The following is a 25,768-nucleotide window of genomic DNA, read 5'->3' as shown; positions in this document are numbered from 1 at the left end:
TAAATTGCGCCGAGCAGCTAGGTTTTTGTGAAGTCCATGGACAAAGCTCCTGAAGTAGCTATCTCAGGGTCCCTATCTAAGGTACAGAAACAGGAGGCAAAGGAGTTGGTGCTTCGAAACACGGAGGTGTTTTCGGAACTACCGGGCGTACGTCACTAATCAAACACGAAATCGTCATGGAACCCTATGTAAGGGTCCGGGTGAAACCCTACAGAATTCCTGAAGCACGTAGACAGGCTATATCAGAGGAAGTAAGAAAGATGTTGGACCTTGGGGTCATTGAAGTGTCCAAAAGTGAATGGTCTAGCCCCATTGTCCTGATTCCTAAGCCCGATGGCACCTTGAGGTTTTGCAACTACTTCAGGAAGTTTAACGAAGTATCTAAGTTCGATTCCTACCCCATGCCACGAGTAGATGAGCTAATAGAAAGGCTAGGACGTGCTCGGTTCTTCTCTACCTTAGACCTGACTAAAGGGTATCGCAGGTACCACTTACCGACGAGGCCAAAGAAAAGAATGCCTTTTCTACTCCCGAGGGACTCTTCCAGTATGTCTGCCTATCTTTTGGGCTACATGGCGCCCCAGCTACATTCCAAAGAATGATGGATATCATCCTGCGGCCTCACGGTCGGTATGCCTTTGCCTATTTGGATGACATCATTATGTTTAGTAATGACTGGGAGAGTCACTTGGCAAAAGTACAGGCGGTAGTTGATTCCCTCAGGGAGGCAGGGTTAACGGCAAACCCCAAGAAGTGTACGTTGGGAGTGGAAGAAGCACGTTATTTGGGGTACGTAATAGGAAGAGGAGTTATTAAGCCCCAAATTAATAAGGTAGAAGCCATCCAAAACTGGCCCCAACCATTGACCAAGAAACAGGTGAGGGTGTTTCTAGGGATTGAAGGCTACTACCGCAGGTTCATCCCTAGCTTCGCCATCGTAGCAGCGCCCTTGACAGAGCTAACAAAGGGAAGAAGTTCTACCATGATCAAGTGGATCGACGAGGCCGAGCAGGCATTTCGGAAGTTAAAGACAGCCCTGTAGAGAGACGGTCTTAATTACTCTTGACTTCAGCAAAACATTTGTGGTACAGACAGATGCGTCTGATGTAGCCATCTATCAGAGCACTCTCTCCTAGACCCCCTACAGTCTGGCTTCCGACCTCAACACTCGACAGAAACTGCCCTTACTAGGGTATCCAATGACCTACTGACAGCCAAATCCATGGGTGATTACTCCCTACTGATCCTCCTCGACCTCTCTGCAGCGTTTGACACTGTTGACCACAAACTCCTCCTCAGTATGCTTCGCTCCATTGGCCTAAAGGACACTGCTCTCTCCTGGTTCTCCTCCTACCTATCTGACCGCTCTTTCAGCGTCTCCTTTGCTGGCTCTACCTCCCCTCCTCTTCCTCTTGCTGTTGGGGTCCCCCAGGGCTCGGTCCTCGGCCCCCTTCTTTTCTCTATCTACACAGCCCCTATTAGACAAACCATCAGGAGATTTGGCCTCCAATACCCCCTGTATGCTGATGATACCCAGCTATACACCTCTGCCCGTGACATCTCTGCACCTTTCCTCCAAAACATCACCGACTGTCTGTCCGCTGTCTCTAACACCATGTCCTCTCTCTACCTAAAACTAAACCTCTCTAAAACTGACTTACTGGTATTTCCACCCTCCACTAACCGACCTCCTCCTGACATCTCCATCTCAGTGTGTGGCGCCACCATAACTCCCAGACAACATGCCCGCTGCCTTGGGGTCATATTCGACTCCGATCTCTCCTTCACCCCTACATCCAATCTCTGGCCCAAACATGTCAGCTGCACCTCAAGAACATCGCAAGAATCCGCTGTTTTCTCACTGTGGACACACTAAAACGCTTACTGTCGCCCTCATCCACTCACGGCTCAATTATTACAACTCGTTGCTGATCGGCCTCCCGCACCAGACTCTACCCTCTCCAATCCATCCTGAATGCGGCAGCCAGGCTCATCTTCCTGTCCAGCCGCTACTCGGACGCCTCTGCCCTGTGCCGGTCACTGCACTGGCTGCCCGCAAATACAGAATTCAATTTAAACTCGCTACATTCATCCACAAAGCCCTCCACAGTGCAGCGCCCCCCTATATCGCCTCCCTCATCTCAATCCATCAACCAGCCCGGGCTCTCCGCTCTGCTAATGAAACCAGACTGAGTGCCCCTTTAATTTGAACCTCTCATTCCCACCTCCAAGACTTCTCCAGAGCAGCACCGGTCCTCTGGAACGCACTACCAAAGGCTACCCGGGCAATTCAGGACTCGCAGAACTTCAGGCGTGCTCTAAAAACACACCTCTTCAGGGAGGCATACCGCATTCCCTAAACAAACCCCCTGTACTCCCCTGATAACATGCTGCCTGACCTACTGACTGCATTCCCTGCTAGCCATCATAAACCGCTCCTGCAGTCATACCGTTTCTGCCGTCACACGGCTAAATGTCTGACCATTGTTTATGCGTATAACATCGCTCACTCTTCCACTTCGCCATACCGTGCACATCTCCACCCCCCCCCCCCCCCCCCCATACCGTGCACATCTCCACCTCACCATACCGGGCACATCTCCAGCCCTTTACCTTCTGTATCCCCCCATTACCTGTAGTATGTAAGCTCGTTGGAGCAGGACCCGCACCCCTATTGTTTCCATCAACTGATTACTATATGTAACCGTGGTTCTGTAATTTTTGTATTTTGTATTTCTGTATCCCCTGTCTATGTAAGCGCTGCGGAATATGTTGGCGCTATACAAATATAGAGTATTATTATTATTAGGTGTGGGGACTGTCCTTTCCCAAGCGGTTAGAGGCGAGGAGCACCCAGTCACCTATCTTAGTAGGAAACTTACCCCCGCAGAGAGAAATTATAGCATTGTGGAACGAGAGTGTCTGGCGATAAAGTGGGCTTTAGAGTCCCTACGGTACTACCTGCTGGGACGACATTTCAGATTGGTGACAGACCACTCCCCTCTCACCTGGATGAGTCAGGCCAAAGAGCGAAACGCTCGGGTGACGAGGTGGTTCCTTTCGCTACAAAACTTTAAATGTAATGTAGAGCACAGGGCTGGCAAGCTACAAGGAAATGCCGATGTGTTGTCCCGAACCCACTGCTTGATTAGTAAAAGTGTTCGCCCCTACAGGTTCGAACAGAGGGGGAGGGTATGTGAGGTACTGAGGGGTGTAGTAGTGGATGGTCGCTACGTCGCCCCTCGGTTCTGGTATTATGCATAAGGGGACTGGAGGAAGGTCACGTCCCGCTATTGGAGATGTAGGAAACCAGAAGTGTAATGTGGTCTCCAGCAAGTAGTTGCTGGAGATCTGTTCTTTAAAAATATCCGGGCCAGGTTTTTTGGAATGGATGGCAGGTTGGTAGTGGGGCTGTCCATTCCACCTCCTCCACTCCAGGGTGTGGCGCGACCTCAATCAGCCCAGGGGCTGAGGCTGAGCCAGGGTGCACATAAATAGCAGGTGCACAGACACAGGGTAGAAAAAGATGGCTGCTGGACCCTGGCAGCCTGTGTGACCGGCTGGAGATAGAAGCCCTGCTGTGCGCTGCACCTGATAAGTGTGACCTGATCAGGCCGGGACGTGTCAGATGTGAGGGAGGAAGGGTGAAATTAAAAGAATATTGAATTGTTCCACCCAACTCTCCCAATAGCCCTGAACTGCATCAATCCTTATACCACAGATGAGGTGTTGCATGTTGGCATCATCCAGAAGTTCCAGAGTGCATGGGCCTCCCTTGTAGTCCTGGTTCCAAACAAGGACCGGACGACCTGGTTTGGCATAGACTACAGGAGGTTTAACACCATTATGGTATTTGATGCCTCACATCGATGAGCTATTGGACTGGCTGGCCGGTGTCCAGTACATCACTATCATGAGTCGGGGGTATTGAAAGATACCCATGACCGCATATGAACAGCAGAGGCTTGCTTTCATCACCAAATTCGGGCTCTGAGTCTAGGGTGATGTCGTTTGGCATTAAAAATGCTCCTCCTTTCCCAATGCTTGGTGGACCAGTTCCTTGAGGGACTTGAACAGTGCAGTTGCATACTTGGAGAATATTACTGTCTTTAGCTTCACTTGGGAGGAACACCTGGAGCACCTGCCGCAGGTGCTCAGGCAGATCCAGGCTACAGGTTTGACCATCAAGTCTGGAAAGTGCCAGATCAGCATGCTGCAGGTGCAATAGCTAGGGCACCAAGTAGTATGGGGAACACTAAAGCCAGAGCCCAGGAAGGTAGATGCCATCCTGGCCTGGCCCACTCTCAAAACCAAGAAGCAGGTGATGCCTTTCTTGGTGACACAAACTACACAATTACATGTTGTATACAATTATTTTAAGACTGACCATGTGGGGGTGATACAAGAGATACAGGGGAACACGAACCATGCAAAGATTATATTTGGTATTTAGATAAAAGGAAACAAACCAGGGAGGGGATGATAAGGTGGTACAGGGGCAGAAAGTGTGTACGATAGCAAAGCGGAAAGTGTGGGGAACCATAGGAAGGGGCAGGACGCATGTTGTGGGGGGTGAGGTATTAGATCAGGAGATTTGGTATGCCTCCCTGAAGAGGTGCATTTTTAAGGCATGTCTGAAGTTCCATGCTCCGGGGGTTGTCCGGATGTTTTGGGGTAGAGCTTTCCGGAGGATCGGTGCTGCTCTAGAGAGGTCCTGGAGGTGAGGATCGAATTAGAAGGGCGTTTAAGCTAAATGTGTTAGTTGATCGTAGTGTGCGGGCTGGGTGATGTACAGACAGGAGGGAGGCGATGTACGGGGGCGCAACACCATGGAGAGCTCTGTGGGTGATGAGTTTGAATTGAGTTCTGTAGTGTATAGGCAGCCGGTGCAGCGACTGGCATAGTGCAGGGGCATCTGAGAAGTGGCTGAATAGGAAGCTGAGTCTAGCTGCTGCATTTAGTATGGATTGGAGAGTCTGGTGCAGGGAAGGCCAATGAGCAGCAGTCGAACTGAGAATGGATAGGCACAATGACGAATGTCTTTAGCGTGTCCGTGGTGAGGAACGGATGGCTATTAGCAATATTCCTGAGGTGCAGGTGGCATGTTTGGGCCAGAGATTGGATGTGGGTGGTGAAGGAGAGGTCAGGGTCCAGTGTGACCCCAGGGCAGCAGGCTGGGGGTTATGATGGTGCTAGATACTGATCTGGAGATGTTGGCGGGAGGTCAGCTGGACGCAGAAAGACGAGAGTATCCGTTTTTGAGAGGTTAAGTCTGAGAAAGGGGTAGGATAAGGTGTTAAAGACAGCGGGCAGACAGTCGGTGATATTTTGGAGGAATAGTGCTGAGATGCCACAGGAAGAGGAGTATAGCTGGGTGTCATCAGCATAGAGGTGATATTGTGGATGGTCTGTCTGATTGGGGCTGTGCAGATAGAGAAGTCGAGGGGACCGAGGATCAAGCCCTGGGGGACCCCAACAGCGAGGGGAAACGGAGAGGAGATAGAGCCAGTGAGGGAGACGCTGAAAGAGCAGTCAAAGAGATTGAAGGAGAACCAGGAGGGAGCAGTTTTCTTTAGGCCAACAGATTTGAGCATAGTGAGGAGGAGGTCATGATCAAGGAGGTCAAGGAGAATTAGTAAGGAGTAGTTTGGCCCCTTGACTTTGCCATCATCAGGTCATTTGATACTTGTATGAGGGCGGTTTCGGTTGAGTGTATAGGGCTGAAGCCAGACTGGAGGGGGTGGAGGAGAGAGTTATCAAAGAGAAAGCGTGTGAGGTGGGAGTAGCCCAGGTGTTCTAGTAATTTTGGAAATGAAGGGGAGGTTGCAGATGGATCGGTAATTGGTAGCATCGGTCGGATCGTTTTTTTAGCAGAGGAGATCTGATGGAGTGTTTGAATGAGGAGGGGAAAATGCCAGAGGTTAGGGAGAGGTTGCAGATTGTGGTGAGGTGGGTAATGAGAGCTGGGGAAAGGGAGCGGAGGAGGTGTGAGGGAAGAGGGACACTAGCACAGGTGGTGGGGCGAACAGCGGAAAGCAGTTTGGAGAATTCTTCCTTTTGTCGTCGGTTTATTCTTTTTCTAGTATAGAAATTGAGTGAGTGATGAAGGCAGTGCTGAAGAGACCGGGATCAGGGCTAGCCATGCAGTTTTCAGAGATTTCTTTTCAGATGTTTTCGATTTTTTTAAAAAAATTTTCTTTAAAATGTGCCGCTAGTTTTCCAGTACTGAGATCAGTCATGGGGGCCTGTTCTCTGAGGCTCAGGAGGGAGTGGAATGAGTCAAAGAGTTGTTTGGGGTCATGGAATATTGAGGAGTCAAGGGAGGTGAAGTAAACTTATTTGGCATGGTGGAGGACAAGATTGTAGGTTTCGAACATAAATTTGAAGTGGAGGTAGTCTGTGAGCAGCTTTGACTTTCTCCACAGCTATTCAGCAAACCTAGAGCACCGCTGGATGAAGTGGATTTGGGGCGTGAGCCAGGGTTACCGTGGTCTGCAGTGAACGGCTCAGGTCATGGGAGGTATCGCTTCATCCAAGGCGCATCTAAGGGTGATTGAGTATTGTTCGGCAGCTAGATTGGGGTATGAGAGGAGAGAGATGGGGCACAGGGAGGACTGTAAGGTCTCAGTGAACTGTTGGGTGCAAACAGACTGGAGGTTCCTAGAGGTACGATAGATGGGAGGGTCTGGAGAGAGAAAGTTGTGATCCCAAAGTGGGATGGGGGAGCAGGGTCGGAGTAAAATTAGGTCAAGAGTCTTGCTGTCTCTGTGAGTGAAGGAGTCTGAGAGTTGTGATAAGCCTGAGAGGAGGTGAGCCTTAAAAGCTGTGAGGCAGATGGGGAGACTGGTCATTAGTGGGGATGTTGAAGTCACTAAGGATAAGGGTTGGGATTTCACAGGCTAAGAAGTGGGGGAGCCAGGCGGCAAAGTGATCGAGGAACAGGCAGGTGGTACCCAGAGGCTGGTAGGTAACTGCGACGAGCAGAAACGGGATGGTAAAGTCGTAGGGTGTGGACTTCGAATGATGGGAGGGTGAGCAAGATAACTGAGGGAATCACATAAAAGGTGCAGTTTGGCAGGAGGAGAATGCCTTCTCCACCGAGCGTGTCGTCCGATCTGGGGGAGTGGAAGAACTGCAGGCCATCATAGGACCATGCAGTGGGGGAGGTTGAATTAGACTGCTGTATCCACGTTTTGGCGAGAGTGAGCAGCTTGAGACATTTGGTGGTGAAAAGGTCATGGTGGTGAACGAGGTGGGGGTGTGTAGCCTGATAGTTGGGCTAGGGGGATGGTTTGGTATGATAAGGGGGAGATTTAGGTAGGGAACAATACGGGGTGGGCCACAAGTCGGGGGGGGATATGTCCCCCACAGCTAGGAGTAGTATGGTAGCGAGGGTAATCAGGTGATTGGGGGATTTGTAAGGGTGGCTATGATAACTCTTGGTGGTATGAGGGGGATGGAGGCATTTCAGGAAGGTGAATAGTGTGTGGGAGCTGTGCATGGACGAGGAGAGGAAGGAGGGCTGATGTGGATGCAGTGTGTTGAGGGAGGGCATAGGAAGAGAGCATTAAGGCTGGCAGTGAGGATGGCAATAGAGGCTAGTGTAGAGAGGAGGTTGTATTCTCATTGATCTCAGGTGTTGCAGCAGGAGGCCAGTTGATTCCGTGTGATCCACATGATGATAGGTTATGTCCTGTGGCATTAAGGGGTTAAATATAATACAAGCCTAAGGTGCTGTAGAACCTCTTCTGATGCATAATGTACAGCATGTCTTTTGAGATGCCAGCAATAGTGCCCCCCCCCCCTTAAGCCATCTGGAGGGGAGAGACCATGCTGCCCAAGTACCTGCCATGTGTCAGGTCTTCATCATCTGGGGAAATGTCTTCATTTTACGGCTCTAAGGTGGAACTTCTCCTTTGATGCATCAGGTTTTTCCACTGCAGTTTTTACCTGACGGAGCTGCACACCTGTGTGGAGTTTGACAACTTGCCGGCTGAGGAAGCTGATGAATGGAGCAGTGGTATACAGCTATCACCATTCTCTTCTATGGGAGTTACAGAGACAGACGAGCCAACACATCTATCGGACACTTATATCTTGTAGAGGAGCCAGAAATGTCCATCTTGTTGTAATCCATGTGGTGGCGGCTCTAAAAGCAGCTTCTCTCTCAGTGAGGTTCTGGATGTCACTAATCATCTCATCCCTGTATGATTTCTTATTCTCTCTTAGCCACCTCTGGTCCTACAACCTCCATCATACATCGCCTGAATGAGCTCCAAAAGATGGACAGGAAGGAAATCACCAGAAGGATATTCGACTTCACCTTGGAGATCCTCTTCCTTCTGACCGGAGAGGTGATGTAATCTATATAAATAAATCTTGTTCTTTATTCCGCAGGGCTTTCAGGTAATTTATTTATTACCCCCAACCAAGCTAGGTACCCGGGGGCATACCTGAAGGCTCAGGGGCCCGGGTGCAAAGGTTCACCTCAGGGCTCCACCCCACACTCCCCCGTACCCATACCTAGATCGTGCTGCATATATGATCTGTCTCTTGGCGTAATCTTTCCAAACATGACGCATTTGCTGACTACATGAAGATTTGTTTGTAGCCCCGCAGGCTACTCTCACACACACTGCTTTTTACCGCTATAAGCACGGTGTCCCGAGCGTCGTACTAACACTCCCGTTGATTTTAATGGGGTTACTAAAACCTGCGCTCGAACACGGTGTTCCTAATGCCTCGATTTTCGAGAGCTGTCTGTTCTATTTTTGCTTTGTTGTAGTTTTTAACACACCTCCTCACCCATCACAATGATGGGGCGCATTAAAAGGCGCTGTCAAACGCTGTAACCTGTGTTCGAAAATGCTGCTTGAAATTCCGGTAAAAATATCACGATTTCAAGCTGCGTTTTCTGAATGCGTGTGTAAGAGCGGCCTAGGCTGGTTCATGTTTTTGTTGTACTTTAGACCCACAATTAGGAAAATCACATAAAAAACCTGCATGCAGTATTTGAAGACGGCGTACATTATTAAGGAGCTGCAGACACTATTAAACTGCATGTGGTTTAATGCGTTTTTAATTGTGTGTAAAGTGTGCGAATAAATACAGTAAATCCAGGGAGATGGATGGATGGAGGGATGGATGGACGGATGGATGGATGGATGGATGGATAGTGTAGCACTCCAGGGGGTTTAAACACCAGCAAACAACAAAAGTCCATTTGTGTCGGTTTATTCACACGAGAGGTTATAACATAAACAGCTGGTATCCCAGTAAGAGGGGAATCAGAAGTCCTTCAGGCTCAGTGCAGTAAGTAGTCTGAACGTGTGAATGTCCTTGTTATCCATGCAATAAACAATATAACAGCGGTAGTTCTGTTTCAGGCAGCCTTTACCAGCTTGAAGGGAGCCTCGTTGGTAGCAACCTCTTAGCAGACTTGTGAGTAGTTCCTCTAGTCAGTAGTAGCGGGGACAGGGATCTCATCAGCCTCCTGGGCAGACAAACTCCCGTTTTAGTCTTCCACAGCGCACATGTCTGAAGCTCTTAGACACAGACAGACACACAAACAGACACACACACACACACACACACACAGACACACACACAAACAGACACACAAACAGACACACACACACACACACAGACACACACACACACCCTGCTCTGCAGACTGACTCCTTTTACATCTAGCAGGTACCTGAGCTCCACCTGGTTCCCTAGCTCAGGTGAAAACCTGTACTGGTGAGAGGATGCGAGGCCTACATCACAGAGATGAGCAACCTCTGCGACACATACTTTCCATCCCTGACTTCTCCTTTCACCCTGCTACAATAGATAGATACATACATAAATAGATACACACACACAGATGTACACATACCCCGGGACCCGGACCACTTCTCCTCCATGTTGCAGCAGCACAGGCAGACACAGCAGCTTCCGTTCAGTAGGGGCAGCACATGATCATATGATCAGTCCCTGCCGGCCCATGTGACTGCCTCTCTCCTCTTCCCGCTGCTCCCTCAGCCACTCTGCCTGCAGCATGATCGGAGCCGTGCTGCAGAGCGGCCAGCTAAATGTGCATATGTGTATGGTGGAGGGCAGCCTTGGGGCCTCCTGAGCGCAGGGGCTGGGTCGCCATGGCGACCCCAGAGACCCCTCACGCTATGCCTATGTGGGTACTCATTTTATTGACCTCAGAAGGATGGAAATCTGAGTCAACCTTGAGCCGACTACCTGAACTACGCAGCGATTGAACTTGCAACCTTCAGGTAGTGAGTGACGGCTTAGGACTGCATTTCTGCTGCCTTAACACTCTAAGCCACACAAGGCTCTATTGCTATGACCTTTTCCCCATCACCCACCATGATGACTCCTGATCATGAGATGATCCTCCAGCCATCAGGTAGGGACAGGAAGCATAAAAGGCTCCTCCAGCACCTCTTAGTGCCTTCCGAGTGGCAGAAAATACTATAACTCCGGTTTTGATAAACCGTGGGAGGTTTGGGTATTATATCTAATGCAGGTGCAAAAAAGACCCATATTATACCGATCTCAAAGTGGCCAAATACTGATTTATTTATTTTTTGAGGGGGGGAGGATTGGGAGACAAACTAGTTGAAATCAATCTTTTCTGAAGACCGTGAGTGGGTGAAATCTTTCATCTGTCAGAACTGTATTCCTCTAGTATGACTGTAGTGTATAAGTGGTTTCGCTCAAGGAGTATATTATGCCAACGATTAGGTGCAGACAGGATGTGGCCTGTGTTTAGTGTACAAACTTTGTTGATGCTTTATATGCCTGGATCCAGACACTGGTCTTGTGGAATTAATTGGTGTAACTATTAAAGTTAGTGAGTGGGGTTAAATAAGGATGTTATAACCTTCTCACTCCTTTTCTGAAGGAAATAAATGACCCCCATATGGGACATTAGGAGAGCGAGTATGGGAGGGGTGATGACATGAATAAAAGCCCGTGGTTCTGCTCCTCAGGGGAACCTGATCTATTTCTCTCCTCTTCCAGCACCCCTGCAGTTCCCCTGCAGACCATCTCCATGAGAGCAAGCTGAAAGCAGGGGGGGCATCTTTTCAATTCTTTCTAAGGCAAGATTGACCTACAGCAGTAGTTTTGGTCTTGTTTTGAAGGAAAGATTTGTGGCTGTAGCTGCAATCCAGACTGAGATATAACCTGTAGAAATGTAATCAGGAGGGACAGTTGCATTTTATGCAGCTCCCACTTCGACTTACTATATATGGGGCTGTACTGCTGCTAGAACCATGATCCCGGACTTTAAAGCCAAGATTCCTGTTGATGTTCTATGTGTTATACAGCCAGAGATATTGCCATTTCATACATCCTTGGCTACAGAAATGCCTCCGCTTGACAGAGAAAGGGTTAATTTATTCAGCTTAAATGAGATACAGAATCGTGTTGGTTACATTACACATAAGGAGGCTCAGATCTCTTAATGTTACAAACCTATAAGTCTCAGAACAATCTGTATAACTGTCTCTCAGGTCCCAGTTCGCTTCACAGGGGCCACATCTCCGTTTCCCGGTCCACTGTATATCTGTGCATGTGTCCATTTCTCTCTTTTTACTCATTCTCCCAGGCTCTATTCACTACTTTGTCCATAAGGAATGAAGCCACAAAATAAACTGCATTTGTGACAAGAGGCTATCCACTGTGTCAAAAGGAATGAAGGTTCCTACACCAACATGGACAGAGACTCTAACATTATGTTCGCTCTCTTCCTAAGGGTGACTACCCACTAGCGTTTTTTTTTCCGCTGCGAATTCGCTGCGTTTTTTTTCCAGATGCCTATGGGACTCCCTGATGTTAAAAACGCAACGCGACGCAACTTTGCATTTTTAACATTAGAAAGTCCCATTGACAATAGGAAGAAAAAAACGTAGCGAATTTGTAGTGGGGAAAAAACGCTAGTGGGTAGTCACCCTAAAACGGAACCTCTCAGAAACTGACCTTCTGTTTCTGCCCCCTGCTAACCGCCCCCATCCCGACATCTCATCTCAGTCTGTGGCACCATAACTCCCAGCACGTCTGCTGCTTTGGGGTTATATCCGACTCTGATTTCTCCTTTACCCCCTACATCCAATCTCTGGCCCGAATATGTCAGCTGCACCTCAAGAACATCCCAAGAATCCGCCCTTTTCTCCCAGTGGATATGCTAAAATCGCTCACTGTTGCCCTCATCCGCTCTCGGCTCGCTTATTGTCTCCATCAACTGATTACTGTGACCGGGCTTTTTGTAACTGTTCCCCCTGTAAGCACTGAACATATGTTAACGCTAAATAAATAAAGATGATTATTATTTACTGTTAAGAGCAGGGAGACTATGGAAGTAGTGATGATGAATTCACTAAGAATGCAGAAGGGGTCTGGATGTCTTCCTGGAGTGTAATATTATTACAGGTTATCAGTACTGGATTTCTGGAGATCGGTGATGATCAGGAACTTATTCTCGGTCAGATTTGGAGTCAGAAAGGACTTTCTTTCTTTAAGTGTCCCTCTCCATCCACAGGAGTACACCATAGTGAAGACAGCGGCTGTGACTCCCATCATCCATCTCCAGGAGTCAGGAGGGTGGAGCCCCATCACAGCTCCTCCCCCTCACTCCCTGATCCAGAAGATCCTAGAACTCACCAGCAAGATGACGGAGCTGCTGACAGGAGAGGTGACTGCGGGGAATGTGGGGGGACATTATACAGGGGGGCTCTGGCTGATGACAGGAGAGGTGACTGCAGGGAATGTGGGGGGACATTATACAGGGGGGCTCTGGCTGATGACAGAAGGGGTGACTGCTGGGAATGTGGGGGGACATTATACAGGGGGGCTCTGGCTGATGACAGAAGAGGTGACTGCGGGGAATGTGGGGGGACATTATACAGGGGGGCTCTGGCTGATGACAGAAGAGGTGACTGCAGGGAATGTGGGGGGACATTATACAGGGGGGCTCTGGCTGATGACAGAAGAGGTGACTGCTGGGAATGTGGGGGGACATTATACAGGGGGGCTCTGGCTGATGACAGAAGAGGTGACTGTGGGGAATGTGGGGGGACATTATACAGGGGGGCTCTGGCTGATGACAGGAGAGCTGACTGCTGGGAATGTGGGGGGACATTATACAGGGGGGCTCTGGCTGATGACAGGAGAGGTGACTGCGGGGAATGTGGGAGGACATTATACCGGGGGGCTCGGGCTGATGACAGAAGAGGTGACTGCGGGGAATGTGGGGGGACATTATACCGGGGGGCTCTGGCTGATGACAGAAGAGGTGACTGCGGGGAATGTGGGGGGACATTATACAGGGGGGCTCTGGCTGATGACAGAAGAGGTGACTGCGGGGAATGTGGGGAGACATTATACAGGGGGGCTCTGGCTGATGACAGAAGAGGTGACTGCGGGGAATGTGGGAGGACATTATACCGGGGGGCTCTGGCTGATGGCTGGATATTGTGTTGTCAGGTTCCTGTAAGGTGTCAGGATGTGGCTGTCTATTTCTCCATGGAGGAGTGGGAGTATTTAGAGGGACATCGGGATCTGTACAAGGATGTCATGATAGAGGACCACCGGCCTCTTATATCACCAAGTAAGAACAGATACACACTTGCCAGAAAAGGTAAGTGGACCTTTTGAAATTAGCTGTAATTCTATATTAACCACTAATAAAATATGATCTGATTTGTATCTAAGTCACAATTATAAAAAAAACCAGTGTAACTTCTGAACACAGAAGGATAGTTGTGCCATTTCTGTGTCTATTGTAACATCCACAGAGCATGGGGAAAAGGTAAGTGAGCCCTTCCATTTAATAAGCAGTAATGCAATGGCGCCAGTGCTGTAGGTGCACGTGGGACAGATGCATCGGGTCAGTATTTACCTTGCTAGTAATGGAGTGTCGTGGATTTCCTTTTGCGTCCAACGACTTACTCAATTAGGAATGTTTACACCCTTCCAGATTAATTCTGAATTGATTATGCGCATAAGAAGATTTCACACTGACACAGGTTCAGCATGTATAAGCTTCCTCCATTCTGCTTTATTGTTGGGCGCGCAGCCTCTTTTAAAGAGTTTAACATATCCGCCCATCTGGGCAGGTCAAAGATTACATAGATACAACGTATTGTTTAGTTATTGGATAAGCATCTTGCAATTCTTCCATCCTCCGGTCATCTGTGATTGGCCATCAGGTGGTGGACGAGATGAGTGGGTTGTCTCGGACCCACGTGTGGTTCCTCCGATATGATTGGAGGTTACAGCTTGAACTATTAATTACATAAATTTCCTGTGTTATTTGCATATGTTTCCAGTAAAACTGCTTGGGTTATTATTGCGGTATTCTAAAAGCGGTGCTTGCTTAACCTGCGGTTATCTGTCTGATCTTTACTTCTTCTAAAGTTACAAAACAGATGGAAAACTATAGCGTGTTCATGTTAAATATCATCTTTGTCAGCAGAGTTTAGGAAAAAGATGTTTCATTGGGGAAGTAGAAATATTGCATAAATGTAAGAACATATATCTATATTTGTATCAGAACAGAAGGCAAACATGATTAAGTACTGTCATTTGTTATACAGAATGTTAACCGTACAACTACAGGTTCACTGTCCACTACCAAAGGGCCACAGTCCAGAATATAGATATATTGGGTTTCCACTACAGACCCCCCTTGAAACTATCTGTTTCACTAAACTCACCACACTACGTGTCCCTACTCTGTCCCACCCTCCCCACCGCTGACCCTAGATCTGCATTGTGTTGTAGACTGGGGCTACCACTGCCATGGGGGTATAGGATGGTTCGACATCATCATATTCTGGATCCATGATGACGACGTTTGGGCAGTCCAGAATATAGATATATTGGGTTTCCACTACAGGAGGTTGGGTATGACATACTGGAAATGTTACTCGCAGCAGTGTCGCACACTCAGTACCTCATGCCATCTGCTTGGTGAGTGGAATGGAGGGATCATGCCTTTCAGAAAGGACCATTTTCATATGATCTCATTTTTTTCTGATGTATTATATTTATTTTAGGAACCTCTGGAAACCCTGCCTAAAAGTTATGGAATTCAATATATACAAATGAAATGTTCACATGCTAAACCCTTGTGTCAGCAAGTATTCGCTGTCACCACTGACTATTTTACTGTAAGCCACCTAAACCTTGGTAACATACTGCATTCCAGCAAAGTTACATTTTATCAGAGTGTAGAGGCTTTTTATAGAGTAACAAGGACTGAACTAAATAGATGTTAAAACTTTATTACAAAACATTGCAATGCTGATAAAAAGTGCAAAATGATTTTACAAAAAGTATGCCTAATATGTACAAAAACTCTTAAAATAAAAAGGGCATACAAGTAGAATACCAGTCCTTACTGAAGAAACTCACTGGGTACATCTGAGGCCTCAGTCGGACGGGCGTTTTTTCACGCGATTTGCGGATCGCATGATGGGTTCGCATCCGCAAATCACATTACCGGGGCCGACGATTCGCCGAAAAATCTGCAGCTATCAGCGTTTTTGGCAAAACGTCCCAGCGCTGCCCGCTATCCTCTGCCACAGCTGTGGCAGAGGAGAACGATGTTCGCCCATTGAATTCAATAGAGTCGGCAATACAGCCGGCTCCATTTAAAGCAATGGGCTGCCGGCGAGCGCGGGATGAATTTTCGGGAAGGGCTTAAAAATATAAGCCCTTCCCTGAAAACCATCCTAAAATGTGTAAAAATAATTTAAAAAATATATATATACTCACCTTTTCCCTGCAGACGGAGTTCAGCCGCGTCCGGCCGGCAGTTCTCCTAAACTGCTCTGTGTAGTATTCAGCAGGCGGGGATTTAAAATCCCCGCCTGCTGAATGGGCTGCCTCTGATTGGTCACAGCTCTCACCAATCAGAGGCAGCTCTCACTCACCCATTCATGAATAGGTGAGTGAGTGCTGCCTCTGATTGGCTGAGCGCAGGGACCAATCAGAGGCAGCTCTCAGCTGTCATTCAATAGTTCAGGAGAACTGCTGGCCGGACGCGGCTGAACTCCGTCTGCAGGGAAAAGGTGAGTATGTTTTTTGTTTTGTTTTTTTTTACACATTTTAGGATGGTTTTCAGGGAAGGCCTTATATTTTTAAGCCTTTCCCGAAAATTCATCCCGCGCTCGCCGGCAGCCCATTGCTTTCAATGGAGCCGGCTGTATTGCCAACTCCATTGAATTTAATGGGCGAACATCGTTCTTCTCTGCCACAGCTGTAACAGCTGTGGCAGAGGAGAACGATCTTTATAGTATATGTTCTCAATGGGGTCGGCGCTGCTGCCGCCGGCCCTATTGAGCGCATATATAGAACACAAGGAATCGCAGAACGCAGATAGACGCATTCTGCCTTTCGTCATGTCCTATAATTTATCGCACATCCGCATAAAAGGCGGACATGTGACCGATCCCATTGCGAAGCAATGGTTCTATATATGCGCAGATCGCATGCGCAAATAGCGCGAAAAAACGCCCGTCTGACTGAGGCTGTTCTGTCCAGGTAAGTAGAGACTCTGGTTTAACCCTGATCTTTGGTTGGCGCTGCCCTTTTAAAGCGTCCCAGGCGCACACACCCATAATCCTCCTCCTCAAGATTACACTTTTTCAGACAGACTCGTATTTTGGCCATATTTCTCCATAGGAAGCCATTATTTTTGTAATCTAGTGCAGCCATATTGCTGACGTTACTCAGAAAATGGATTATAGCGTGTAAATGCCTTGAATTGTAAATACCTTGATACAGACTGAGGACCCTGTGGCTGTCATTTTATCTGATTTAAGGTAATGCACATAATTGGTAATTAAAAGATGTCAATTAGCTTGAGTTAAAAGTCAACTGAAATGGCTGATTTTGCCTTCATCAGATAACCATTGTTGAAATGACCATGAATGATCATTCACTTTGGCCAGGGGTAGACCTGTGTCTGCTGAAAATGGGTTTCTCCAGGTTGGAACATTTTGGCCATGCTTGATTGTAAGCATGATTGGCCAAATGTAGTTGATCATTTGCAATGTTGTACAAGTCGTAGAGCAGTGTTCCCCAACTCCAGTCCTCAGGGCCCGCCAACAGGTCATGTTTTCAGGATTTCCTCAGTGTTGCACAGGTGATGTAATTATTGTCGGTGCCTCAGACATTGCCACAGGTGTTCTTAGCATAGGGTATCCTGAAAACATGATCTGTTGGTGGTCCCTGAGGACTGGAGTTGGGGACCCCTGTCGTAGAGTGTCACTATATTTAAAGATTTTACTCCCTTGTTGTCCAGTTCAATACATCCTGTTGGCACCGCACATAAAAAACATCCCAAGGATGATTGGCCCGATTATCATCTTATGTGTATGACTGGCTTAAAGTGACTTTCCATAAAGGTGGTTGCCGCTGTTCTCTACCTGATCCACCACCCTGTGCATGAGGATGTACCGCTCGTCTGCGACACTACATGCTGTTCTGGCTGGCCAGCGCTGCTCAAGTCCCAGCAGTGTCAGTCTGCCCAGTATATTATTGGTCCACGGTTGATACCCCAGAAAAGATCTTCCCCATACACTGAATGGAGCTCCCTATACTTGCTGCAGGTGATAATTAGCCTTGTCTTAATACCATAGATGGACTGGAGAATGGAGAACCCACCAAATCCGACTCGAGGCTCCTTGCTGGAATTTACAAAAAGCTAACTCTGAAAATTATAGGCCAAGCATTCCCAGAGGCTAAGATGTATATGAAAGCACCCTTTGGGAACTATATTCCCTTCAATAGCTTTCCTTGTCACTGTCTGCTAAAACCTCTCCTATGGAGCTGTCATGGTCTGACAGAAAACCAATTACCGGTAGATGGAATGATATATATTCACCAGAACAGCTCCTTAGGAGAGAGGAATTGACTCACCAGGGATAGAGATTTGGATGTATATGGATGTAGAACTTTCTCCAAGCCTTCAGTTGTTTCTGTCTCTGGTAGAGAGGATATTGGGAGTAGTTGTCTCCCCTACTCCAGGTACATTGTGTGAAGATGGGGGTCTTCACTGTTGGGGTTCCATTTCACGATATATAGATTTCCCTAATCAGTATCTGAATATCCGTTTTCTACATATGATCCATCAACATACATCAGTATCTGAGTCTCTTTCAGCTGCTGAGGATGGATTTCCTAGGGAAGAGTGAAAGCCACGTTTGTATGGAGAAGCAGCTTCGAGTCGGGGATGTCAATGTGGGGCTGATGAGGAAGTTGGTGAGGTGCAGAACACTGATATTTAGTTCTGATAAACCTAGAAAGGCATGAACATACATTTCTCAAAATTGGATGTCTTAGAGACATCTTCTACTTCATTGATTTGTTTAGCCTTCTTGGTGTTGAAATTTCAAATGTTCAAATTTTCAAACACGTGGCATGTGGGAGGGGCTTCAATGGTATAAAAAAACTGATTGAAAGCCATTTTTTTCAGCCACATGAAGCCTAAAAAATCTGATAAAGTCCTGTGGTATGACTGCACGATGCCTCCTGTTCATCAACGTGCTAGTTATTGCCACTTGTTGCAAACTGAGAGGGACCGAATCCTTGAATGGAGAGACCTTGGTTTATCACTGCAATAGATTACTATGCTCATAAACCAAAATGTCAGCACCATTAAACATTGCATGTCCCAGTGGTTGGGAGAACGACGACGAACTCGAATGACAGCAAGAAGTGCACAAAGGTGAACCTCTTCACATACTGACCAAAAATGGTCTGTGTAGTGGCCCAGCGGGTACTACAGAACACTAGCAGCACACTTCGTCTTGTCTCACCTGTCTATATGCCGTACCTGGTTACAGAAGGTGCCGTCTGTGGGAGAGACCCTGTGTCTCCCCTTCTGCACTAAGCTAGAGCTTATCACTAACCTCATCTGGCCTCTCATTGGCGGACAGTCAGGTTTAATCTCACTGGTGCAGAGCCCCAAGGGCGGGAAACAAATATACAAGTCCCTATGCAAGTGGGCAGGTAGACAGAGAGGTGATGAAATGAAGTGACGCAGAGCAGTTAGCAGACTCAGCCAGGAGAGAGTAAGGAGAAGGTTGCAGTTTCCGTAGTCGGCGAGGAGGAGACTTCAGTGAGTTATTCTCATCCAAGGTTGAGTGTGGTGCACAACCCGCTCCCTTGCCGTTCTACAGCAGAGTTACGGAAGACCCTTTCCAAGGAGCCTCCTCATCAAACAGTGAGTTACAGCTACCCGGTGACATCAAAGCCAGAATGAGCATATTGTCACTAGTCCTTCTGCTTTATAAGTACACCTTCAGTGAAATCCAATTCAAACCTGTTCATCTAAACTTCACTAGTTGGGATAATTGTCTAAATGAATTAGTCTTCAGGTAATATTAGAGAGAGCGTTGAAAATCAGAGAATCATCAGATCAATCTTACCATATCTTGCCTGTTTCATATTGCATCCTTGTTCAGATGAGACAAAACACTTCACAGAAAGTTGTAAAGTTAACCTGTTGTTAACAGATATCAAAGTTAGTAAAACTGCTCACTCTCAGTTTACTAAACTATACAGGACTGGTCTCCATTATTTCTGCGTCCTCATTATCCAGTGTGTCCAAATAGTGTGACATGACCGTGACAACAAAAGGTCTCCGGCCTACCACCTGTAAGTGCAATGGGGTGTTACATCTGTAGTGATCTATTTTGTACTGCAAGTGAAATTGGACCTCACATTCCAAGCCTAGGGCATGGAATAGTGTCTACACAAACCATGAGAAGGTTTGCATGACATTTGAGCTATGAGCCAAACGTTCAGTGACAGGAGTTCCATTGACCACACACCACTGCTCTCAAAGGCTATCTTGGTGCAGAGCAAGGCAGTAATGGAGGCTGAAATGGAGGTCTATCTTCTTCAGTGATGAGTCCTGCTTTTGTCTCGGATGCATTGATCTGGAGACCATGTGGGTGAGACCATGAAGAGGCCTTCACAATGGAATGTCACACTGCTCCTACTCCCGGGATTATTGTGTGGAGTGGCAGAAAGTATGGGAGCTGGACCCCTCTAGTTTTCATTTCAGGTACACTAAAAGCTCAGCACTACATTGATTTGGTTATGGAACAGCCATTTTCCTGAAGTGTTCAGAAGCCATTTTTCTACACGACGACAACAGGCCACATATTGCTTGTGCAACTATGAGCAACCTGCATAGCCTAAATGTACTACCATGACCTACAGCATCTCCAGACTTATTTCGTATCAAGCACATCAGGACAATTGCAAAGGGAGCTGCCAGCAACACATCTTGATGATTTGCATGCCCCAGTGCATTCAGCATGACAGAACTTCTATTAATAACCTCATTGATAGTATTCCAAGGCATGTAAGTGCGTGTAGTTCTGAGCGTGGCGTTCATACTCGATACTGAATAAATCGAGATTATGGGAATATTTTGTTTCTATTTTTTTATCATTCTCATATAATTAACATGTCAATCCTGAAATTTTCATAATTCCATAATTATTCCTTCTTGGTGTTGCAATTTTAATATGGAGTGTATAAGTACAGGAGCTCCTGTATCCATCACTGTGTCTCTCCACAGCTGAAGCCAAGAGGAGAAACCCACCAGAGAGATGTCCCCGTCCCCCGTATTCCCAGGACCGTCCAGAGAAAGATGTCCCGGAGAACCAGCAGGTAGATGACACTGAAGTCTCACCAGGATCTGACCATAAAGTGATGGAACCAAGGACCATGTTACATGTTCTTCTCTGTTTAGGGTGATAATCTGATAGATATTAAGGTTGAGGTTAAAGATGAAGCAGAAGAGCCGGATATAAGGGCTGATCAGCAGGGTAAGGAGAGGAGACTGTCATTGGGGTCACCTAGATGCTCCCATCATCTGCTCATCACATGCTGATATCTATTCCATCACTGTGTGTTTCCTATAGATGGACTCCTGGAGAGAAACCCACAAGAGCGATGTCCCCGTCCCCCGTATTCCCAGGACCGTCCAGAGGAAGAAGCCCCAGAGAACCAGCAGGTAGATGATGCTGAAGTCTCACCAGGATCTGACCATAAAGTGGTGGAACCAAAGAGCACGTTACATGTTCTTCTCTGTTTAGGGTGATAATCTGATGGATATTAAGGTTGAGGTTAAAGAGGAAGCAAAAGAGCTTGATATAAGGGCTGATCAGCAGGGTAAGGAAGGGAGACTCATTGGGGTCACCTAGATGCTCCCATCATCTGCTCATCACATGCTGATATCTATTCCATCACCATGTGCTTCCTATAGATGGACTCATGGAGAGAAATCCAGCAGAGAGATGTCCCAGCCGCCTGTATTCCCAGGACCGTGCAGAGGAAGATGTCCCGGAGAACCAGCAGGTAGATGATGCTGAAGTGTCACCAGAATCTGACCATAAAGTGGTGGAACCAAAGAGCACGTTACATTTTCTTCTATGTTTAGGGTGATAATCTGATGGATATTAAGGTTGAGGTTAAAGAGGAAGCAGAAGAGCTGGATATAAGGGCTGACCAGCAATGTAAGGAGGGAAGACTGTCATTGGGGGTCACCTAGATGCTCCCATCATCTGCTCATTACATGCTGATATCTATCCTATCACCGTATGCTTCCAATAGATGGACTCATGGAGAGAAACCCAGCAGAGAGATGTCCCTGTCCCCCGTATTCCCAGGACTGTCCAGAGGAAGAAGTCCCAAAGAACCAGCAGGTAGATGATGCGGAAGTCTCGCCAGAATCTGACCATAAAGTGATGGAACCAAAGAGCACGTTACATGTTCTTCTCTGTTTAGGGTGATGATCTGATGGACATTAAGGTTGAGATTAAAGAGGAAGCAGAAGAGTCGGATAAAAGGGCTGATCAGCAGGGTAAGCAGGGGAGACTGTCATTGGGGGTCACCTAGATGCTCCCCTCATCTGCTCATTACATGCTCATATCTATTCCAGCACTGTATGTTTCCTATAGATGGACTCATGGAGAGAAACCCACCGGAAAGATGTCCCAGTCGTCTGTATTTCCAGGACCATCCAGAGGAAGATAGCAATGTCCCAGAGAACCAGCAGGTAAATGGCACCAAGCCCTGTAGTCCATCTATATAGGAGAGTGGAGCTCTTTGGGCCTGCTCTATATGGGGTATGTGCAGCTCTTTCTCTATGAATAGGCATGAAACCCTTTGCTCCTGCTCAATGTAGGGGTGTGGAGCTGCTTGATCCTTCAGCCATAGATTTTGGTAGTCTTTTCTGCTGATCTATCTCACCGAGGGAACCACTGATTATTAAAATGTAACCTTTATTCAGATAAAATAAATTGTGTGATCACTTTTATACGTTTTGTGCCTATGAACCTACAGTTAGCACCACCTAAAATACTGACTTCTCGCGATGACTGTTAGTTCTATTGCTGTATAGGGCTCTGATGACTTGGTCACTATACGGCAATGCTGGATACTATTGTTGCAGGATTGCACCATCAATCATTTAGTGGTGTAAAACCTTAATAGGATTGGACAGCTAAAGCATTATCTATTGTTTGTATTAGGTTCGTGTTTGGTGCCATACACCATAGAATCATTCATTCACAGCCGTGCAGGCTGTTCACTTCCATACATAGTATACTTACCATCCACTAATAACTGCAGAAACGCGTCGATGGTGCTATAAATGTTATACAAGGGACTATTAAGGAGACTTGATGGACACACAACACGTCTATCTTACTCAGATACGTCCCTTGTTTGTGATGGTGTAAATTACAACAGCAGTACCGGGCTAATTGGAGCCGCATGGCTAGCTTGCTGTGGCCCTGTATACCCGCTGTGATAGCCGCTTTATAACCAAAACAAAAATATAAAATCAGTGGCGTTTTGAAGAATGAATGTGGGCTATAATGCTGAATGTGGGCTATAATGCTGAATGTGGGCTATAATGGATATTCAGCCTCAATTTCAAGTGCTGTATGCATTATATAAGCTTTCTTAGAAAGAGTCTTGCTGATCATTGACTCTGATAATAGGGCAGCCGTATCAATAAGTGGTGGTATAATTTTCACCACTATGTTGTACCATATGTGTTTCTAGTGGTATGTTGGTGCATTATATGGGTTCACAATTCTCCCGTGATTCTATAGTGTATGGCACCAAACACGAACCTAATACAAACAATAGATCACGCTTTAGCGGTCCAATCCTATTAAGGTTTTACACCACTAAATGATTGATGGTGCAATCCTGCAACAATAGTATCCAGCATTGCCGTATAGTGACCAAGTCATCAGAGCCCTATACAGCAATAGAACTAACAGTCATCGCGAGAAGTCAGTATTTTAGGTGGTGCTAACTGTAGGTTCATAGGCACAAAACTTATAAGTGATCACGCAATTTATTTTTATCTGAATAAAGGTTCTATTTTAATAATCAGTGGTTCCCTCGGTGAGATAGTTTAGTGTTTAGAAGGGGATTTTTCTGTCACGGTGACCATTTTCTGCTGATCTATTACATTTTTCTCCTCTCTGCTGTCCTGTACTGAATTATTCCATATGACACATCAGGATGAAGAGGTGACTGATATTAAAGTGGAGGTAGAAGAAGAGGGGATGAGGGGCGATCACTCCTGGAAGAGTGAAGTGGAGGAGGACGTTCCCACAGGTAGGTGATGAGCTGGGAGGTTCCTTAAGGTTTGGTTTGTCCTTAGAGCTCCATTCTAGTAACACTTCAGGCAGATGCATAGCCTGACAGCAACTTCTAACAGCGTAGTTGAGGAATCTTAGCTTATTTCTCATGTGCCATCAGCTCCCGTTCACAAATACTCTTGGGATTGCCCACTGAAACCACCTTCTTCACATCCCACCAAAGATTTTCTATGGGGTTCAAGTCTGGTGACTGTGATGGCCACTCAAAAATCGTCCAGGACTTCCTCTTAAATGCAGTCTCAATGGACTTTGAGCATGCTTAGGCTCATTTTTGGAAGGTCCAATAATGCCCTATTGTAACCTTCCTCAGAGAGGGCATGTCAGGTTCTATCTTGCACTCCACACGCTGCAGGACCCAGCGCTAGAGTAATCAAAGCAGCCCCAGAGCATCACAAGGCACCATGATGCTTTTCAGCATATGCTTCATTCTTCCTCCTCCAGACATACCGCTGACCCATAGGCTCAAAAAGTTTGTTTTGTTTTATAACTCCACAGAACAGAATCCCAACTTTTCTTGTAGTTTTGGGTAAGTAGAGGTGAAGTCTTGGCATTTGCACATGAAGACTTTCAATGTTTAGTATGCGCATTGCTGTGCAAATTGAAACCTCAGTGCCTGTTGTCACCATATCTTGCTGCAAGCCTTTTGGCAGTCACTGGGGCTTTTTTGACAACCTGCCTCAACAGGAATCTAGGGGCATCCAGTGATGGCGCCCTCTTTCTGCCATGTGCAGGTACTGTAGCCAGAGTTTCTTTAACTTGGAACTTGTGAACTGCTTTCAGCTGTGTCTCTAGGAACATTCAATGCCTTTTTTATGTTTTTGTATTGTTTTTATTGTTTGTACAAGGCAATGAACTTTTCTATAACTTTTTAGACCATTCTTTTGACTTGGCCGTATTTCTAATGTGTAATCAAAAGTCGCATTCAGCAAAGTCATTGCCAGTCCAAGAATCTGATGTGTTTTATCTCAAGTGCACCTGATCTAACCAGTGAACCAGGATCACTTACATTAGGTGTGATTGAGACCTCACCTGATTTGCAGATATGTGCTATTTTGAGGGATTCTTTTCAGGGAGCTCCATATTTGATTTACTACAGTCTCAGAATTATTGATTATGAGGAGATTGGGAAGAAAAAGCAAAACAATGCAGCCATTCATTTCTGTTTTAAACATACGCCATTCAGGGTATGGAATAAATAAAATCTAGTTTTTAATCTATGGTCTATGTTGTTGTTGTTATTGTTAGCCATTTAGTCGTTCATGATCCTCACAACCCTACAGGCTCCCTCCCTCCATGTTTTTTAGTTTTGCTTCTTTCAGTTGTGTGATATCCATGCCAGTATCCGCTGTGGCCATATCTGCCATCGTGTCCTTTGGTGGACAGGTCTACTTTTGCCACTTATCTGTCCAAGCATTATAGATTTTCTGGCGACTCTGCTTGCATTATATGGCCAAAATATGTGAGTCCATACAATAATAGAAATACAAGATATATACTGTTTTTCTATGTTTCCAACTTTGGCACGATAACAGTACATTTAAAATATTAATTCTCATCTTTATTTATTCGCAGGAAAGGGACCCTGAAAATAACTTTTATTGATATAATTAAAATTGAATTGAGCAAAAAAGACTAACAAATCTGAAACAAAAAGTAGACACACACTCCTGAATGTGAGGGGCCCAGCACTCATGAGTAGGCATCCCTCCGAGAGAAACCGAGCGTAGTATCCAATGTACTATTGGCTGGATCACTGTTTCTATATAAAAAAACTAATTATGTGAGTGTAGGGTGATTTTGTAGGACTTGTGAATCAGTCCCATTATGACATCGCTTCCCAATCAGGTTAGGAGTGGTCCAGTCCAAAGTCCTGTTCCCAATGCCTTACCCTGCAGGAGAACTCTGCTAAATGTAGGTACATTTTTTACAGGCTCAATGGCCAGTTCAGATCAATCAGTTGCATCCGCACTCAGCATCTCCTATATTACATATGTGGGGTTTAAGACGATTTGTTCACTAGGAATGTGAAAAACCTGCTCTCCAGGTACTACACAAAC

The 25,768-nt window shown here is 46.5% G+C and overlaps 2 protein-coding genes across 2 annotated transcripts in view; both read left to right on the top strand.

Moving 5' to 3' along the window:
* The window catches only part of LOC136572300 (gastrula zinc finger protein XlCGF17.1-like), a 354,860-nt gene that overhangs the window by 27,712 nt on the left and 301,380 nt on the right, over positions 1 to 25,768 (top strand). The window lies entirely within an intron of this gene.
* Positions 1 to 25,768, top strand: part of LOC136572294 (zinc finger protein 665-like) — a 343,948-nt gene that overhangs the window by 285,659 nt on the left and 32,521 nt on the right. Inside the window, exons 7-14 of the mRNA XM_066572750.1 lie at positions 20,952 to 21,043; positions 21,126 to 21,201; positions 21,296 to 21,387; positions 21,470 to 21,545; positions 21,643 to 21,734; positions 21,817 to 21,892; positions 21,990 to 22,087; positions 23,571 to 23,667. Of these exons, the coding sequence (XP_066428847.1) occupies positions 20,952 to 21,043; positions 21,126 to 21,201; positions 21,296 to 21,387; positions 21,470 to 21,545; positions 21,643 to 21,734; positions 21,817 to 21,892; positions 21,990 to 22,087; positions 23,571 to 23,667 (699 nt within the window). The remainder of the gene's footprint in view (positions 1 to 20,951; positions 21,044 to 21,125; positions 21,202 to 21,295; positions 21,388 to 21,469; positions 21,546 to 21,642; positions 21,735 to 21,816; positions 21,893 to 21,989; positions 22,088 to 23,570; positions 23,668 to 25,768) is intronic.

This window comes from Eleutherodactylus coqui, chromosome 7 (genome assembly GCF_035609145.1).
Source record: "Eleutherodactylus coqui strain aEleCoq1 chromosome 7, aEleCoq1.hap1, whole genome shotgun sequence".
Taxonomy (NCBI): Eukaryota; Metazoa; Chordata; class Amphibia; order Anura; family Eleutherodactylidae; genus Eleutherodactylus; species Eleutherodactylus coqui.
This window is presented reverse-complemented; position numbering and strand designations above follow the sequence as displayed.